Source organism: Mustela putorius, unplaced genomic scaffold (assembly GCF_011764305.1).
Source record: "Mustela putorius furo isolate JIRA1106 unplaced genomic scaffold, ASM1176430v1.1 tig00003845_pilon_pilon_pilon, whole genome shotgun sequence".
NCBI classification, from domain to species: Eukaryota; Metazoa; Chordata; class Mammalia; order Carnivora; family Mustelidae; genus Mustela; species Mustela putorius.
In genome coordinates, this window is record NW_025421998.1 from 93,589,155 (window position 1) to 93,609,727 (window position 20,573).

Here is a 20,573-nt window from a genome sequence, read left to right on the forward strand (position 1 = left end):
ATAGAGATAAGATCATTCTAGATCATACTAGAATAAGCGATTATTAACCCTAAGGACTTGCTAAGAATAAAATCAGACAGACAGTGCACTGGTTGGAGAATTATAAAATCAGAAGCAGAAGGAGGCTGATGATGCTACATATTACAATTCAAGGTTGATTCAAGACATTGTTGATATATTTACAAGCACAAGGTCATCTGGATGCTTCTATCTTGTGTTCACTAGGGATTTTAGAACCAGGATTTTTCTCTTTCTTTCTTTACAGGTTCCATCAGAATGCCAAAAGTAGGGATTTTCATGCTTTAGATTGTGTGTTTATCACCTGGAAGGGCTTGTTGGAAATGCAGATGCCTAGGCTGCATCCCAGCATGCTGACTCAGGAGTCTCTGGTGGTGGTCTGCTGTGGGCAGGCTGAGCCTGTCTTCTGAGCCTTAAGCCTTAACTTGACTGACAAGGGTAGGTCTTGTGCCCCTGGGAAAGACAGTCGTGTCTTTACTCCCACTAGTCTCCCACTCAAAGCTAAGAGTGAAGACTAAGGAAAGGTAAAGCGTCCAAAGAAAGAAACACTGAACAGACAAATCCCAATTTTTATATTCTTTGTGTATTTCTAAAAGGTTGTATACAAATCAGATTTATGTGAGCTCATTTTTACTTCCCTTCACTGACATCCTAACATGTCAGATCCACTTTTGATATTCCCGTGGCAGTGACTTTGCCACCCTAACTTTATTTTCCAGCTTCAGATAGCCTTTCCACCAAGACTTTTTTTTTTTTTTTTTAAGATTTTATTTATTTGAGAGAGAGAGGCGGGAGGGCAGGTCAGAGGGAGAAAGTCTCCACTGAGCTGGTACCTGAGCCGAAGGCAGATGCTTAACAGCTTAACTGGCTGAGCCATCCAGGTGCCCTTCCACCAAGAATTTACCTACCTGCGAATTGAAGAAGTGCAGTAAGCACAGGTGGTTACTGGCTCTCATAGAGACGCAGCCCCTCCTTTCCCTAGTGCTCCCCTAACCACGCTGATGGCTGCTGCCAGCCCTTCTCTGTCAGGGGTTCACATTGCTGCTGCTTTCCTGCATCCTGGCTAGGATTTGCACTGTGCCTGCCGCCTTGGCTTTCCCTGCACTCTTGTGGCTTTCCCACAAGCCCCCGCAGTGGTCCCTGGCTGACCTGGTACACGGCTAGAATCCCAGAGGGACCTAGCCCTTCCCACTCCTTCAGACCAGTTGCCCCAGTCAGCTGGTCACCAGCCTGGTTCCATTCTGCTTTAAAGCCAGTGATTCTTTTTTATTTTAAGATTTTATTTATTTAAGAGAGAGCGAGCACACAAGAAGAGGGAAGGGGCAGAGGGAGAGGGAGAAGCAGGCTCCCTGCTGAGCACACAGCCCAAGGTGGGGCTCCATTCCATGACCCTGGGATCATAACCTGAGCTAAGGTCATGACAGGCACAGGGGTCCCTAAGCCAGTGAGTCTTAACCTCAGCTGTACAGTAGAGCCACCTGAGGAGCTTTTCAAAAATACCGGAGCTTGGGGTGGTTGAGCGTCTAACTCTTGATCTCAGCTGGGTCTTGATCTCAGGGTTCTAGCTTCAGGCCGCAGGTTGGACTCCACACTAGGCATGGAACCTACCTAAACAACAACAGAAACAAAGCCCAATGCTTAAGTTATTTCTCTCCCTGCCCCAACTTGGGTTGGTTTGGAGCGGAACCAGACAGGGTTCTAACCTCTCCCAGGTGATTCTCATGCATAGCTACAGCTGAAAACCACAGCTCTAAACTTAAGTCCACCTGTAGAATGGGGAAGATAATACCCATCTCATACAGCTGTTGTTAAGAATTAGGTTGTATAACTTAAGGAGTTACACATATATACACACACATATATACTATACACATGTATGTAGAATTTCCCAGCTAATGGAAAAGCACTAGACGAATGGTCATCACTGTTATAATCATCTTCAGACTCAGTTCATTGCTACACTGTCAGGTCAAAAGGACACTGGGAACTTTAGGGATCATTTGGTTTTGGCCAGGCCATGCTCATTATAGCTCTTGTCAACCAGAGTTCCATTGTTTGTGGGTCTTGGCAGATAGCATCTGCCGTAACTCTCTGCTTGACGACCCCACCTGTAACAGTGTGGTGATTGGTGGTACAGGCTTTGAAGTCAGGTGGCTTGGATTTAAACCTCGGTCTGGACACTTAGACTTACAGTTTCCTCACCTGTAAAATGGGGATACTTACAATATGGAAGCAACATCAGGCCTACAAAGCTCCATGCGGGGTGTGTGGTAGGTGCTCCCCAAATGCGGACATTATGTGTACTCATTGCTTTCTTTCCCTGCTTATAAAGTCAATCTTGATGATTCCAATGCATTGATCTCTCTCTTTATTAAGAATTTACATTTGGGGGCGCCTGGCTGGCTCAGTGGGTTAAAGCTTCGGCTCAGGTCACGATCCCAGAGTCCTGGGATCGGCCCGAACGGGCTCTCTGCTCAGCAGGGAGCCTGCTTCCTGCCCCCCTTTGCCTGCTTCTCTGCCTACTTGTGATCTCTGTCAAATAAATAAATTAAAAAAAATTTACATTTGTTTGGTGCTTAATGCACTGATCTGTTCTTATACTAGATACACTCAGACTTTTAGATTTGACCTGTGTCCTAAGACTTAATTTGTTGAGAATGCTGTTTTTACGCTAAACTCAATAGGTCAGTTAATGTTGGCTCTTTTGGGAAGGTATTTTGGACTAAGCACCAATTTAGATGGCCAATAAGGAGCTCCTATTTTATCTAATAGACAGAGAAAGCTCTCCATCAGTGAATCTATCCTCTGTCTCAGAAAGAAGCTTTATGTAGAATGAAAAAGGCCTTAGGATCTACATTGGTTTGGTTCTGGTTTCTACTTTCCCATGATCTTATAATATTGCCAGACCTCCAATTAAGTGAGAAACTGCATCTGGGTAGTTTCTGTGGTCACTCCTTCCTCCAGTTTCACAGTCCTCCTCTTTGCTGCCTTCCTGTCATTTAAATAACATTTCAGTTTTAAATTCAGCATAAATGTTTTACAGGTTTCCTAGTTCTTGACATCCCGGGCTTTATGGTTTATTTCCCTGTTTTACTAAGTCTTCTTGAATGTTTTTACTGTTTTATTCTTTTTCTAAAAGAAATGTTTTCTTTTGAACTTGTGAGTACTTAAGAAAAAAGACTGTGAAGACAAGAGTTGGCAGTTTAAAAGACATTTCCCTCTATCTGTTTCCTTTGAAGTTTGTTCCTGCCTCTAAATCTCTAAAATTAGGCACTTAGAAGCTTTGGGGGAAATGTGTGAGGAAAAAAGGAAAGGGTGAAGATTTTTAATTTTGACTTACTCTTTTCCAGAAGGTGCTTTACAAGTAAAAGCATTTTGTTTATATGCTTATACATATTTAGATATATGTACACACATAGATATGATGCTTTTTAAAAAGTGTGTTTCTGGAACCCAAGATTATGTAAATAATAAAATGCATCTCCCACCTACTGCTTCCTGAACCTGCCATGTTTCATGTAAAAGTGGAGAATTATGTATTTTTAGCATCTCTTTGTCAACACTACCTCAGAAGAATCTATTGGTAAGACATAGTAATTCTTACACATCACACAAATAACCATATGTGAAAACATTTGATTAATCTTTCACGATTCACGTGGTACTTTTCACAAATCTTAATATTTCATGAACCTAGTGAAGCGTTAGTATGATTTTTCCGAGATGGAAGGAAGCTCAGTGAAGGTAAGTGACTGAAGGTCACGAAGCCAGTAAGTAGAACTGCATTGCTGTGACTCTGAAATCCCAAACCCAGTCTGTTTTATGGTGCCACATCGAAATCAAGGGCAAAATCCTCCATGCATGCCAAACATTTGAGGGAAAACACAAATAGTTTTGGTCTTGACCAGAAGAAGATCCACTTACACATCTGGCTAGGCTACACCTACAGCTAAAGATTTTTTTCCCCTCATTGCACTGAGTCCTTGTCTTAAACATCAGTTGCTGTTTGTCTGACCTGGTTTGCTTTTGTGACATCAAGATTACCCCCTTTCTTATTCTCCATGTTCCATCTGGTCCACCACGTTCAGTACAGGCTATTTTAAGTTAGGTGGCATTTGCTGTGTCAGGTGTGTTTCAGGGTACAGCTTACATACAAATAAATTTTAGTGGGAGTCTCTGATTTTCAGTAGCATGCTCCTCTGCTGCTCATTGGTCCGCATGCCTGTCAGCCCGTGCTAGGGCTCCCTGCAGGTTCAGCGGCCCTCAGCAAACCAACACACGGATTGCTTGTTTTCTGATTCAGGTCAACTATTGGTACATGAGGCAGTTTCTCTTTAAAATACTATGCTAATTCGTTGAAGCTCTTCTCACATTCAGGCCTCTCCACAAGTTGGAGATGGCATCATTCAGAACATGCATTGGGTGTTCTTTACTTTGCTCAGGCTGAGAGCCTGTTTCTTGGCCCAACGTCCCGGGTTCATCTTGTACCCATCTGGCTCAGCTGCACTGGCCAAGAGTAACAGAAAGTGTGCACTTTTCTGAGCAAGTCCCTGGCATCTTGCCTGTGCCTTACAACACAACCGTCCTTCACACAATCCTAGGGACTAAGCCTATTTGTCTGTGTCCTCTACAACTAGCACGTGGCTGGCACAGGGCAAGCAGTCCGGAAAAAGTTCTAAATGAATGGATTCTTGGGCCCCTGCTGAAGTTACATCTGTCAGACACAAATTACCCAATTTTAAGTAGCTTTTAAGACTAATATGGGCCCTAGTCATTCCATCTGGATCATGTATCTTTTAAGATTTTTTTTTTTTTTTTAATTTGCCAGAGAGAGTACAGACAAGCAGGCAGAGAGGCAGGCAGAGGCAGCGAGAGAAGCAGGCTCCCCGCCGAGCAAGGAGCCTGATGAACTCGATCCCAGGACCCTGGGATCATGACCCGAGCCAAAGGCAGCGGCCCAACCAACTGAGCCCCCCAGGCGTCCCTGGATCATGTATCTTTAAAACTACAATTTATCAAAATATATATAAGGGGATTCTTACTAACTCAGGAATTATTTGCAGGGCAATTACTGCCAGCACTTCTAATGCTGCAGGGAAAGGAAATCATAGCTTCAGGGGCTGCTGTGTGTCCTCTTGCTGTGTACTCTGCTCTTTTCATGAGAGGCAGACACAGGGTTAAAAAGTACTTTAGCAAGACAAGGTGCGTATGGTTAACATTTGTGTACTATACGCTTAAAGGTGGTTAAGATGGTAAATTTTACAACAGAAAAGAAAAAGTACTTTAAAAAATTTACTAAACAGTGCTAGATTTTTGGAACTTGAGAAGCCCTCATAACCTCATTGAAAATTCACTGTTAGAATTCACTTTAATGAGCAGCTAGCTATTTGTGTATATACAAGAATCCTCTCTCAAGGAAATAACACTTCACACACTGGCTAAGTTGGTTAAGTCCAAGCTTTTTCACTGAAACTGCAAAGCTCTAGGTCACCTGGGTGGCACAGTCAGGTAAGCGTCTGTCTCGGTATCAGTTCAGGGTTGTGGGATCAAGTCCCACCTTTAGCACCACATGAGGCTGTGCTCAGCATGGAGTCTGCTTGTCCCTCTCTCTCTGCTCCTCTCCCCACTTCTGTACATGCATGTGCATACTCTCTCTCTCTCTCATAAATAAAAACAATCTTAAAAAAAAAAAAAAGGAACCTGGAAAGCCTTTCATTGTCTGGCCTCTTGTTTCTAGGTGAAACCCATATAGTCATCTTTTTTCAGTTCTTCAAATAGGATGCTTTCTTGTGCTTCACACTTTGCCCATCATTTTTATCTTTTAAAAAAAATTTTAATTATTAAGATTTTTCCTATTTTTAAGTAACTTTTATACCCAGTGAGGGCTTGAACTCACAACCCTGAGATTAAGAGTCATATGCTCCTCGAACTGAGCCAACCAGGCACCCTGATGACTTTGTGTTATTTTTTAAGTAAGCGCTGTGCTCAATGTGGGGCTCGAACACACAACTCAAAGATAAAGAGTCCCATGCTCTACCGACTAGGCCAATCGGGTGCACCTTAATTTTAAGCAAACTCTACACCACATGTGGGGCTCGAGCTCATGACCCCGAGATCAAGAGTCATGCTTTAGTGACAGCCAGCCAGGTGCCCCTTCTTCTCTTATTGATCCTGCAGAGCTCAGATGAAATGCCATCTCTTTAGGGAGGTCTTCTTTAAACTCTAGAGGTTTGAGTCTCTTGCTATCTCTGGACTGAGCCACTGATTGATCGACACTCTTGCAGAAGTCTGGATTTTTCCTCTGTAGCATTTAAAACAATTTTATTTATGTAATGATATTAGTCTCCCACAAGCCCGAAAGTTCCATGAGGTAGGGACTGTTTTCTCAGCTTGCTAACCATGGTGTCACCAGGGCCCCAGCAGGTACTCACTCAGTACTCTTAGCGGGTAGATACTTTCCCACAAATCTTAGAAGATACTCTCCAAGGAGGAGGTGGAAAGGAGGTACATGAAGTTGTAAGCTTGTTGGTCAGACAGTGGCTGAACAGCTACAGGGATGGAAGTTTGGGGCTGGTGTCATGGGGAAGCAAGGAGGGATCCTGGGGAGACTAAAAGATGCTCATTCAGTGAGTTTTCCCCAAGTCCCCAACATCCCATTCCCACCCCAAATGAGTCATTCTTCAATCAAGTCTATGCAATTCATTTCTTTAGAGAAAGAGGTGAACCTCAGGGTATAAAACCAAGGCCGAAGTAACTTTGCCAAATTAAAATGTGTCCAGGAAACCAGTCACTATTCAACTGGATGGGACTTCAACACAGAAATGATGGTGTTCCTCCAAATCATCTTCAGTTTGGGAAGCTTACATTCCTCGAATATGTGGAAAGATAAATACACCTTCTTCTGCTGTCAGTTGCTGAGAAAGAGCTTTGTTCTCCTGATGGACCAACACTACTTCTTTTTTGTTGCTCTTTTCCCTTCTCCCTTCTTTGGTTTCCCCTTGCCACGAAGCTTCTTTAGGCGCAACTGCTCATCCTTGAAGTCCTGGTGCTCATCTCTGAGCGGAGAAAGAAAAAATAATTAGCCCGTATTTTGACCTGATGGGAACAGCACACCAATCTAGCCCTGTTCCCTCAGGCTGCTCTGCTTATCAGTCCCTGACTTCTCAGGGCACATGCTCGGCTTGGTGAACAGAAAGGACAGAGCGTCCCCAACATACACATGAATTATGTTCCAGAAGTTCATTTCTAAGTCACAGTGTCCCCTCACAGAAACAATACCACAAGCGACTAAAACTCCCAGCCAGTCCATATAAACTGCTGCAACAATGAGACAATGCTAATACTTACCTCAAATTTCCCTATAACGCTAACACTGACCATAGGGAAACAGAAAGTGGGTCTCAGCTTGAAGAGCTACACAGAGACCCTGTAAGCCCCAGGAATTAACACCTACTATGAGGGGAAAAGGTGTGAAGGAAGCTACCTTAATGGTTGTGGATAATCCAGACAAAAAGGCTGCTGGGGGAAGGCTCAGGTAGAATGAAGCCAAATCGACAGACAGGTACTCTAGAGATCAAGGTGGCCAAGGCTGTTTGTACATATGGCTGGGGTGTAAGCTGAAGACTGCCTGTCCTCTAGAAAAATGACTGCATTCTAAGATTAAATGCCTAGAACAGTATATAGCATTTAAATATGTAAGGTTTGGAACCCATTTCAACCTGGTTCCGATCACAGCTCCGTCTACCATTTAGTAGCTGTGTGACCTTGGATAAGTGATTTTCCCTCTCTGTATCTTAGTTTCCTTACCTGTCAAGGATGGATAATAATGGCATACAAATTAAAGATAAGAGGGGGTTGTGCTGGGCCCAACTGTTAACTCCTTAGGTAGTTTTAAAATAGACTGGTTTTGTAGGGTACACTGTTCCATTCCGTTAACACGATTGGTATATATGACCTCTTCTCAAGTAACTATGAACGCCCCCAAATCACCTATTCTCAACAAAGCAGCCAGAGTAATTCTTCTCAACTGTGACATTACGTCACTCCTCTGTTTATGGGCCTACAGACAGACGGTTCCCCATTTCACCCAGAGCAAAAGCCAGGACCTAGTGTCATGGCCCTTAGAGCCCTTCATGATCTGCCTGTGGCCTTACCACGCTCTCCCTCTCGGTCACCTGCACTACTCCTAGAACGCGCCAAGAGAACGCGCACCTCATGGCCTTTGCTCTGCTCTTGCCTCTGCCTAAACAATGCTTCCCCAGATCCCACTTGTCTCACTCACCACCTTCAAGTGCTTAAACCTTCTCTTCTCAAAAAGGCTGACCTTGACTGTCCTGTTTAATCCTGAGGCCCGTCCTCTCCCCGCCCACCAGGTACCCTGTGAGTATTCTTTCTGCTCAGGCAGCTTTACTGTTCCTTCCCCACGACACTCAGCTTCCTGGCGTACCGCGTCATGTACTCATCCAGTCCGCTTGCTCTCCTCCTCTTCCCTCCCTCCTCCATTCCCATCAACCCTCCGCCAGAGGGGATGCTCCGGAGCCGGGCTCTTTGTCTCTGATGATACAGCCAAGCACCTGTGTTGTCTGAGGGACTGAATGAGCCAGTGTTTGGGAGAACCTGTGCCGCCCTCCCCGGCTTACAGGTCTTTGAGTAATATTTTCTTTACTGAGGACTGTCTAGTTTCACCCTGCCTGATGCCACAAGAGGCCTTCCATTAGAGGCACCATTTACCATAACTAGTGACAAATACATGAAAATCATCGTGCTTTTCCATGGATAACTAAACGCTAAGTATTTCTCCCCCCATCCCCAAAGATAGGGTTTATTTTTCAAACAAATGGAGAGTGGCACCAAACAGACAAATTAAAATAGCTGAATGTAACTTTGTGAATGGGTTATATTTTTCTACTCAGGAGATCTGCCTTCCAATACTTTCCTTGGGGTCATAATAAAATCAATTTTTATTTTCTGAGCTCAGACTAATAGCAAGGGAGAAAGTCTCAGAGTGAGTCCAGAAATTCAAAATATGTTGTGGATTATAATCTCTATTATAACATATTAACTGAGAAAATCTATTCTGTTTTGCTCACTGCTGTTCTCCTAGTGTCCATCTTAAGTGTCTGTACATCGAAGGTATTTAAAAATATCCACTGGATGGATGGATGTACCAATTTTTAGCTACGTGGAATTAATTTTGTTATATTAAAGTGAATAGTACCAAATTAACTTCTGTACTGCTGTCCTAAGACAAGTCCAATTAAAACACTTTAAATCTTAAAAAGTAGATTTATTTATTTTTAAAATATTATTATTTTTTAAAGATTTTATTTATTTATTTGACAGAGATCACAAGTAGGCAGAGAGGCAGGCAGAGAGAGAGAGGAGGAAGCAGGCTCCCCACGGAGCAGAGAGCCCGACGCAGGGCTTGATCCCAGAACCCCAGGATCATGACCTGATTAAACCACTGAGCCACCCAGGCACCCCTAAAATATTTTATTTTTAAGTAATCCTTACACCTAACACAGGACCCCAAGATCGAGCGTCATATGTTCTACTGACTGAGCCAGCCAGGCACCCAAAAAATAGATTTATTTTAACTTTGCACTATTATGCACTGTTTGAAAGCTTTTATAATGAGCATGCATAAGTTTGGTAATTAAGACTTTCTTTTAAAGAAAATGATCACATAGGTATTTGATCTTTTCTCTTTCTAGAGGAACAGATAGTCCTGAGCACCCATTTCCTGTACATACACAAACATGGTGGTAAGAGCCTGTGCAATCTATGTATTACTCTTTTGCAGGGCTTGAGTTCATGCCCCTGAGATCAAGACATGAGCTGAGGTCAAGAGCAGGGTACTTAGCTGAGTAAGCCACCCAGGTGCCCCCACATATTACTCTTAAAGGTGAACTACAACTTATTTAGACCAAATTAATATATCAAAAAGGGTACAAATTGGGACGCCTGGGTGGCTCAGTTGGTTAAGCAACTGCCTTCAGCTCAGGTCACGATCCTGGAGTCCCAGGATCGAGTCCCGCATCAGACCCCCAGCTCCACGGGGAGTCTGCTTCTCCCTCTGACCTTCTCGCCTTTCATGCTCTCTCTCTCTCAAATAAATAAATAAAATGTTTTTTTTTTTTTAAAAAGGGGTACAAACTAAAAATGCCAGAAAAAAGATCGAAAGGAGTAAAGAACTCCAATAAAACTGCCACTTGGAAGAAAGGAGGCTCCTATAAACCAGCTAGGAAGGAGACTGGTTTTGGGACTGGGACTCTCTTCATCTGACCAATGAGGACCTGTTGTTCTGGCAGCCTATTGGGGGGTAGGGGGTGCTGGAAGGGGGTGAGGTTTTCCTCTGTAGCATTTGGATCAGTTTTCCTCTGCATCATTCAGAGTGCTCTTAAATTAATAAATAATTAAGTATATCTGTAGCTTAGTATCTCGTCAATCTTAGTCCAGTTTTAGACATAATTAAAATGTCTTCCAATACATGTAGGTTTCCTTTTTTATTTTTTTCAGTGTGCCCATTATGAGCATTTTAAAAGCCTTTCTCCCCAAAACTATGCCTTTTGAGCCATCTGGGCACTATTAGAAGAATCACAAAACTGTAGGGAAACAAGCCTAAATTTTTCCTTTTCTGATCTACTAGAAAAATAGAACAGGTTACTGTGTGTTTTTTGCCATTACCTATAGAGGCCAAGAAAACGCAGTGTCCCCATGAGTGCATAGTAAGTGTTGTGATTTGGGTACCAGTCATAAGTCTCTTTTCTCTTGGCCAGAGGCTGCTCACTGAAGAGTTTCACCACTTTCATGGATTTGGAATCAGTAGGCCTGGCCACTTCACCAAACAGCCGGGCACTCAGACGAGTCATGCGCAAGGCATATTCTGAAAGTGAAGACATTTCTTGAGCAGCAAGGAGGAAGAGTCCCTACAGAAAATGAGAAGATAAACAGGTTAGTGTGTGAAATTCCAAGATTATCTAATGAGCACTTTCCAAAATAAAAACAGCAGCCACATGTGAATCAGTCATGTGGCTGGAGGACATGCCTTCGAGTTGAGAACTATGCACAGCCCAAATGGTGGCTTCCTTTGCCCACTTTACATTTCTTATTTCTACATTCGATGTTCTCACACTACCACCTTGCTGCACTGCCCTTTTTAGGGCGAACCATTTTGTTATTTACTGATAGTTTACCTATTTGCAGGCTAGATGAGGACAGGCAAATGAGTTATCCAACCACAGCATTATTATACCTTCAGAAAACACCCACCTCAGCATTCTGTAGAATAAAAATGCTGACTGCTTGCCATCTAAAGGTTTAATCATGGCAGAGAAATAATTATCCTGTTGTCTTTATTATCAGCCCTTTGAACACTGTTCTCCTCAAGGGCTCCAGATGGCTCTGAGAACTGCTAATGAGTTATGAGGTCATTTAGCCTCTAGGCTGCTGGACTGAATTCTGCCTAGAGACTGAGAGCCATTTGGGAGAAACAAAACAGAGATAGTAGTCTTATAGAAATAAACTCAACAGCCCTTAAGATTCATTTTATTCCTGAATAGAAGGACTTATGTGTTATAAAGTTATGTTTTATCTTCCATCTTATATATTCTGCTTTAATGCATTGTAAGTTCTTATTAGCTGTAAACAGTACCTTTTTCTTTGGAGGAACAAGCTCAGAATGTTGAAATAGATATAAGGATGCTATCTGTAATAGGCAGAAATCACAGCAACATGCACCAAACATTATATAGGCAATACATAAAAATCAAGAACACTGCTGGTATCATTCCACACCAGGTGTAGGGTTACTGCTGGCAGAATATGCTACTTTAAGTGAAATTTTGTAGTGAGATGAGAATCTTTGCTAAGAGACTGTCCAGGGGACAGTCCAGTGGAGATGAAAAAGAGTTGCTATCTAAACAGAAAAAAAGTATAAGCTTATTTTGAAAAAACAATGGGAGAAAAACAAACCCAAAACCCCAGCCCTCGTAGGGTACCTGGCTGGCTCAATCAGTAGAGCACATGACTCTTGATCTTAGTCAGGGTCATGAGTTCAAGCCCCATGTTGGGCACCAAGTTTACTTAAATAAATAAACCTTAAAAAAAAAAAAAAAAGTCCTCCTCAGCAAGAATGGGGCCAAGTAAATTTCAAAATAGCTCTTGCAAGGAAAAAAAAAAAAACCCAAACCTTATTTAAATTATTATTTCATGTCCATTTCTAGATCCATTGAAAGAGCAGAGGTGGACCTCAAACCAACTGCAGAATGCCAATCTCAAACCATTTACCAATCTGAACACCCACCAAACAGGCCAATAGTGCCATCTGAAGGCCAGCAATGGGAGAACTGCCAGGTCCAGGGTCTCCCCTGCCCCTGCAAGCCGGGGATCACTTGCACACCTTGTTCCTTCTCCTTTCACCCCATCCCTGCCCCCCCCCCTAAAATCTGCTTCTCTCTCAACTCTTGGTTCATTGTGTGGATAGGAATGGGTTGGGCTGGGTTGTTAGGGGTAGGGTTATATTTTCATCAATGAGGAAAAAAAGGCATTAACAGTTTAATGTATAAATAGGAAATATTAACAAATCAGTGCTATAAGCCTTTAAAGGCTTTACAGATGCCCATGAGTTGCCTTCAGAGGCTACAGTTTCTTTGCGTGTTTTACCTTTTCTCTTCCTCCAGTTGAATTATCTTTTTCCCTACATCAGATAAAAGAAAAACTAAAAACGGTTTCTTAGTCAACTTTGCCTTGCTTCGCTTAATTGCTATAATGGCATTCAAATAGATTTCTGTTGCAAGTGCACAGTATTTCCAGTTATACGGTGGCCAGGGAACTGTTGTTTTGTTAGTGTTCTCAGACCAATGTGTTCCAACTTCCATCACTTTATTTTTCAAATGACGAGGCGGCATAGAAGTCCTGAGGCCTAGGTTTGCATCCTGGCTCTGCCATTTACTTGCTGATTGTCACTCTTTACTACCTTAAACTTTTTAATTGGAAAGCGTTACTTAGGATTTTTTTCAGGACCCTAGTATGCCTCCTTACAGAATATTTCAATTTTATCTTGAAAAATAAATATGACTAAGTTAAAGACATTAAAGTAAAAGGCAAAAAACCTTCATCCCCGCCCCTCCCCCCCAAGCTACGATGCAGAAATGCCGTCTGATGAGCTGAGAAACAGGCCTGCACGCGACCTAATCAGGGACAGAGTAACCGCGCCGGAGAGGAAACTACGCTAGCGTCCCTCGTTTGGTAAATTCCCCAATGTGCGCAGGAAAAGGCCAACTGGTTTGCAGGATGTGGTTAGTAGCTGGTTAGTAATGAAATCGATTCGTCTCATTCCTGGCGACTGTAGAAGGTTGGAGATCCTCGCAGGGCTTCTCTAACGACCGCCCGTGTCTCACTGCAGGAGAGCCCCCCAAAACTCTCCGACAATCTTACCTAGTCGCGACCTTCCTCTCCCGCGCGACCCTCGCCCGGAAGGCCCGCCCCCGCCGGGCTTCAACCTCCGGCGGGAGTCCGCCACGGAGAGCAGTGGAGAAACGGAAGCCGGCGGATAGAGGGGAGCCCTGGGGGAACCCGGAACTACTAGCGCGCTCTCTTGGAGGCTTGAAAGGTCACACCTGGCACCGTGCGCCGTGAGGACAGTGAGTCGTGTCTGTGGACTGGAGATGGTTGTCTAGGGAGGAAGCCTGACTTTAGGGGAATGTCTTGCAGCGTTCGCTAGATATATTTTGTTGGCAAATGCCTGCAGAGCTGCCCTCTAAACAGTGGTTATGAGCGTGCCACGTAGTGGAGGATGAAATGCATTTTATTCTTTGTTTTTTTCTGATCTTCCTCTGTCTCTTTTCATCCAGCCGAGACCTTGACGTGCTCCAAGGGCATCGCTTGATTTGAGGCTGAAGGGTCTTCTGGCCCTGCCGGGATGCCATTTCCTTCTCTTTCCACTTATCCACGCCTCTAATGGTCCATTAGTTATCATCTGTAGGAGACTGTTTTTGGTACCCCCTTGCTGGATTAGGGCGCCAGTTGAAGCAGCCTGTGTGGGCGAGGGCCCGGAACCTTCCTCAGGGGGTGAGGAGGGGATGTTTGTCAGACTCCTCAGTAGCGACCTGGATACCGCTTGGCAGACAGTAGAAATGCTGCAAGTATGTCCCTCCATGGTAACTCCGCTCGCAAGCACGCCACACCTCATAAATGAATGAAGCATTTATTGACAGATAGTAGGCCTGAAAACACTATTTTCTGAGCATTATTCAAGACCTTTCATAAATACTTTAAAATGTACGCTGGAAATAAGTAAGGCACACCAGCAGCGAGCCATATACCTAGAGGAAATTCTGTTGACACTCTCTTTCCTCCTACAGAATTGTATTATTATTATTTGCCATTTTTAAAAAGGGAAAAAGAAAAGAGCCTCAAATAGAATCATTCCTCTCCACCCACAATCCCCCTTAGCAAACCAAGACTTAATCACAGTCTGGAACTCCCAGGAATTTGACCTTTTAACAGTCAATCTGAAAATTTCTGATCAGCACTAGTGAGGTAAACTGTATGATAAAAAGCTTGCCTTCCGAGGGTGCCTGGGAGGCTCAGTTGGTTCAGGTCATGGTACCAGTGTCCTGGGATAGAGCCCATGTTGGGCTACCTCCTGAGTGCAGAATCCGCTTCTCTCTCTCTGTCTCTCTTTCTCCCCCTTCTGAGGCTTATGCTCTCACTCTCTCTCAAGTAAGTAAGTAAAATCTTAGGGGAAAAAAACAAAACAAACAAAAAACCCCTTGTCTTCCCAGTAGTTAGTAAGTATAAGATCCTACATCAACCAAAACAGTCTATGACTTCCATCGCCAGAAAACTCTATCACAGATTTATTGAAGAAATAGAATACCAAAGATTACTATTTTATCTTATTTTTTTAAAGATTTTATTTATTTATTTGATAGTGAGAGAGGGAGAGATCACAAGTAGGCAGAGAGGGAGGCAGAGAGAGAGGGGAGGAAGCAGGCTCCCTGCTGAGCAGAGAGTCCGATGCGGGGCTCGATCCCAGGACCCTGAGATCATGACCTGAGCCGAAGGCAGAGGCTTAATCACTGAACCACCCAGGCACCCCTATTTTATCTTATTTTTTTTAAAAGATTTTATTTATTTATTTCACAGAGCACAAGCAAGGGGAGCAGCAGGCAGAGGGAGAGGGAGAAACAGGCTCTCCGTAGAGCAGGGACCCTGTTGTAGGGCTCGATCCCAGGACCCTGAGCTCATAACCCAGGCTGAAGGCAGATGCTAAACCAACTGAGCCACCCAGGCACCCCCAAAAGTCATTATTTTACAGTGGAAGCCCACATAAAGGAGTTGACAGCTTTGAAAGCTGACACATGGTTTCATGTGATAATGAGTATCTTACCACACTGCTGGAGGCTATCAGAGGTCAGAGTGGGAAGTCTTACCTGATGCATTATAACCTGAAGCCCTTGTGATCTTTTGAACTGGCCAGCAGTAGGGTATAGAGGCTACTTTTATAGTTTCCTTATATGCAGTTTCTTTATGTATAATTTTTTTGGCTTTTTCATTTTCTTTTCTAGTTTCCTACAAAAATACAACTTTTTAGTAAATAAGTAAAGCGTTAAAAAAAGGAACCCTCAAAACAACAACAACAACAACAACAACAAAAACTTGCTTTTCTATACCATCCACAAAAAAATGCCCTGGCTTGAGACAATCCTTTCCTTTAACTTGCTAATAATTTTCTTGCCCCACCCTACTACCATTTTGTACAACTCCTCAGGGTTCCTTTCTACATGCTAGATGGGCAGCTTCCCCATTCATAAATTGTTTAATAAAGCCTATTGGATCTTCAGGTTTATTCAGCTGAATTTTAAAAATTTTGTTTTTTAGCAAAATCTTATTAATCTGTGTTATAGAATTTGCTTTTATCAAGTTGTTTTGACATATTATCAACCTATGATACAGTAAGTAGACTTCTAAACTTGGTCTGGTATGAGTTTACTACGCTTGCATTTACACACAATGTAATGAGTATACCTCATTCTTTTTTGCATAGGTCAGTCCAAAAATAACATTCTGGGTAGAAATTCTACCTTGTCTTTGCATTTTTGTGTAGTTGGCTGTATTTATCTAATAGCCGCTAAATCATGTAAACAAGGGGGCTCCCTTTGCATGTTAGAAAGTTTAAAGCCAAATTGGCAGTGGACCCATGGCAACAAGTATTATATGTATATTTGCATAAACTTTGCCATTGGTCCATTTATATATCTATTTTTAATTTTTTCCTTTCCCCATATGATTTGTGTTATCAGTATGTTTGTGCATCAGTCTATCATCTACCATAACTCTTGAAACATACAAAGGTATAAAGAGTTATAAGTAGCTACTCTTGAAGCTGCCTCTTCTGTCCTTCTGGCCAACCTACTATTCTTGAAGCTTTAGCAACCACCCATATCCTATGTGATTGATTAGCTAAACCTTTTCTTTGGGGGGGGGTCTATCCAAGATCATGCATGCTTTCCTAGAAAGGAATGAGCCCTTCTGCATGTCTCAAAACAGAAATCAGACCCTCTTGCATATCCCCCCAACCTTAATGCCCTGCAGTAAGGAACCAGACTCCCTTGCACAATCTCTGAGCACTGTGAAAGTATCTGTAGCTGGCATCATTAAGTCTGCACAGTAATCAAGAAATGTTACAGACCACCGCACTCCCTTTACTGATTAACTTCTCTAAACTCCTTTAAAAATCCTTGGGCCAACAGAAGCATCAGAGTTGGCCTTTGGGCAAGAGTCTGCCTTCCTTTAGGTTGCAAGCCTCCTGAATAAAGTTCATATTCATTTCCAGTTAAAACTCATCTCTTGAATATTGGCTTTTTGAGTGACAGGCAAAAAACTTGGGTTTTGGTAGCTCACTGGGCATTTAGCAATATGACTCTCATTAAGTCAAGCTTAAGGAGTTCCACAAACTTGGTGGCTTAAAACATCAAAACTTTATTCTCTCATGGTTCTGGAGGCTAGAAGTCTAAAGGCAGTGTCACTGGGCCAAGATCAAAGTATTTTTTTTTTTTAAAGATTTTATTTATTTATTTGACAGAGAAATCACAAGTAGATGGAGAGGCAGACAGAGAGAGGGAGAGAGGGAAGCAGGCTCCCCGCTGAGCAGAGAGCCCGATGCGGGACTCGATCCCAGGACTCTGAGATCATGACCTGAGCCGAAGGCAGCGGCTTAACCCACTGAGCCACCCAGGCGCCCCCAAGATCAAAGTATTGACAGGGCCATACTCCCTCCAAATGCTCTAGGTAACAGTCAGTTCTTTCACTGTCCCGACTTTCTGGTGGTTGCTAGCATTCATTGACTTTTGACCACATCACTCCAGTCTTCAAGGCCATATCTCTCCACCTCCTCTTTACACCATTTTCTTCTCTATGTGTGTTGGAACTCCTAATGCCTCCCTCTCAGAAAGATACATTTAATTGCATTTAGGGTGCACTTGGATAATTCAGAATAATCTCCCCATCTCAAGGTCAAAATTTAATCTCTTATAGACATTGACTTCCAGGCTTTGGTTTGTACTTCCAAGTTAAGGCTTCTTCTTCATCGTCCTCTTTTTAAAAAAAGATTTATTTATGAGAGAGAGAGGGAGGGAGCAAGCAGGGTTAGGGGCAGAGGGAGAGGAAGACAAGCAGACTCTCTACTGAGCAGGGAGCCCTGACCCAGGGCTCAATCCCAGGACCCTGGGATATGACCTGAGTTGAAGGCAGATGTTTAATTAATTGGGTCATACAGGCAACCCCCCAGATTAAGGTTTCTTTAGGGATACTTCTTATAATCAGAGATTGCATTATAAATTTCTATTTCTAATCCTCAGTCTTTTAAAATTGTGGACTGCTCAGTGGGGAGCTTGCTTCTCCCTCCTTCTGGTTCTCCCCCCTACTTATGTTCTTTCTCTCTCTGTTAAATAAAGAAAACCCTTAAAAAATAAAATCGTGGGCTATGAATCATTAGTTGGTTGTGAAATCAGTTTAGTAGCTTGTGATCAGCCTTAAAAGACATTAGAATAGGGACTATCAGAGTGCATCACATGTAATGAGGGTAATTTTTTTTTTAAGATTTTATTTATTTATTTGAAACACAGAGATCACAAGTAGGCAGAGAGGCGGGCAGAGGGAGAGAGGGGTAAGCAGGAGCCGGATGCGGGGCTTGATCCCAGGACCCTGAGATCATGACCTGAGCAGAAGGCAGAGGCTTAACCCACTGAGCCACCCAGGTGCACCAAAGATTTTATTTATTTACTTGAGAGAGAGAAAGAGAGCGAGAACATGAGAGGGGAGAAGGTCAGAGGGAGAAGCTGACTCCCCATGGAGCTGGGAGCCGGATGCGGGACTTGATTCCAGGACTCCAGGATCATGACCTTGAGCAGTCGCTCAAGCCACTGAGCCACCTAGGCGCCCCTTGTAATGGGCGTCGTTATTGTTTCATGAAACAATATATATGTATTGGATCATAATGTAAAATATACATCTTATTCTAGGTGGTGGCAAAATGGAAAGCTTCTGTTGTATACAGTCATTACTCATACTCAATGGCAAATATTCCTTTTTTTTTTTAAACAGTTCTATTTTTTTTTAAAGATTTTTATTTTATTTATTTGACAGACAGAGATCACAAGTAGGCAGAGAGGCAGTCAGGAGAGAGGCAAGAAAGCAGTCTCCCCGCTGAGCAGAGAGCCCGAAGTGGGGCTCCATCCCAGGACCCCGGAACCATGACCTGAGCCGAAGGCAGAGGCTTTACCCCACTAAGCCACCCAGGTGCCCCAATGGCAAATACTCCTTACCATTAGACACAGCAAGAATTAAAACTCCTATCATCTTCAGGTTCTTACTGTGTGGGCGGGTAGATACTTACTCCTTTTGGTAAATTAATTTACAGATTCCCTGTTTCTGTAAGTACTCATTCCCAGCATTATCTCCTGTCTCCTATTTCTGCATGTACAGTAGTTCTTTTCTCACTTTACACACACACACACACACACACACACACACACGCACACACAAGTGTATCCCTTACTTAGAGTATAAAACCCTCCAGGATGACAAACAAAGGGTCAATTTAATGTTTTTTTGTTTGTTTGTTTGTTTGTTTGTTTGTTTTTGGGAAGCTTCCTTTAATGACCAGACAAGGCACCATAAACCCTTGTTAGGCTTCCTGTCTTTTCCTGTCTGATGTATATTCCAGGTAAGGGTGAAGTATGATTGTTAGAAATGCAGTAATTGGATATTTGTTGTGATTTTCTGAAATCGATACACTATGTGAGTGTGAGTGGTGGGAGTGATAGTAAATGTCCTTTAATCACCATCCTCTGTAGCTAAGAAGTGCATAGTTATTGAGAGAGAGTCTGGTGAAAGCAAAGCCAAGACAGTGTTGAAGAATATCAAACCCCCAATTTTCCCACACATGTTTAAACATAAGCAATTCTTTTCAGCTATTCTTTTTTTTTTTAAGATTTTATTTATTTATTTGACATAGAGAGATCACAAGTATGCAGAGAGGCAGGCAGAGAGAGAGAGGAGGAAGCAGGCTCCCCGCTGAGCAGAGAGCCCGATGCGTGACTCGATCCCAGGACCCTGAGATCATGACCTGAGCAGAAGGCAGCAGCTTAACCCACTGAGCCACCCAGGCACCCCCTTTCCAGCTGTTCTTAATGCTTATCTGTAGGACGTGTCATTATCTGGAAAGGAAAGCAACTTTGAAGATGAAGTAATAGAGGTTAGTGACATTGATTATTTCATTGATTACTTTAAATATAGAATGGATTATTTAAGGGACCTTCATTTTTTCACATCACACTGGATAATCTGCAAAAAAGTCATACATAATTTTATTTTAGATTTGGTATGTGTTATTCAATAAAAGCTAAAACGTGCTGTGGGGATGACTGTGGCTGGCTGGCTCAGGATGCAGAGCATGCGACTTGATCTCAGGGTCATGAGTTTAAGCCCCATGTTGGGCCTAGAGCTTATTTAAAAGAAAAAAGAAACAACTACTGTGAAATCACTGATACAGTTTACCAAATCTTTACCATTCCTCCCCTTTCCAGGCCTAAGGTTGGAATGCATTTCATGGCAATCTTGGGAGTCCATAAAGCCAAATGTCTATTTCTGGCCAGTGAGCTGTGAACAGAAGTGAAGCATCACCTTCACCCATATGAAACTCCTCAGACCTCTTTTCCCTTTGGTGCCGAGGGTCCTTGTTCTGTCAGTCTAGGCCCCTGAGTGGTTATGAGGAGTGGATCCTGCTCCATCAGCCACAGTGTGCACTTAGCTTAGGTGAGAAATGAGCTTTTGTTGTTTTAAGTCATACAATGTTGTTGCTTGTTACTGCAACATGACCTGGCCTATCCTATCTGATACACTTATTTTATAAAAGTCTATCATGGAAGTGGTGTAGGGGTGGGAGAAAATGGTCAGAAAAAAGCCTTGAGACATTTTTGGTACAAAAAGTGCTTTTATTATAGCATGGGGACAGGACTTGTGGGCATGAAGAGCTACCATTTTGCCAT

At 42.9% G+C, this 20,573-nt stretch overlaps 1 protein-coding gene across 1 annotated transcript; it reads right to left on the reverse strand.

Moving 5' to 3' along the window:
- Nucleotides 1-6,322: 6,322 nt before the first annotated feature.
- MRPS33 (mitochondrial ribosomal protein S33) lies at nucleotides 6,323-13,554 on the reverse strand. The gene is made up of 3 exons (XM_004741628.3): nucleotides 13,456-13,554; nucleotides 10,705-10,946; nucleotides 6,323-7,073 (listed from the first exon to the last, which is right to left on the reverse strand). The coding sequence occupies exons 2-3, from the start codon at nucleotides 10,917-10,919 to the stop codon at nucleotides 6,968-6,970; spliced, it is 321 nt and encodes a 106-aa protein (XP_004741685.1). The 5' UTR covers nucleotides 10,920-10,946; nucleotides 13,456-13,554; the 3' UTR covers nucleotides 6,323-6,967.
- Nucleotides 13,555-20,573: the final 7,019 nt, after the last annotated feature.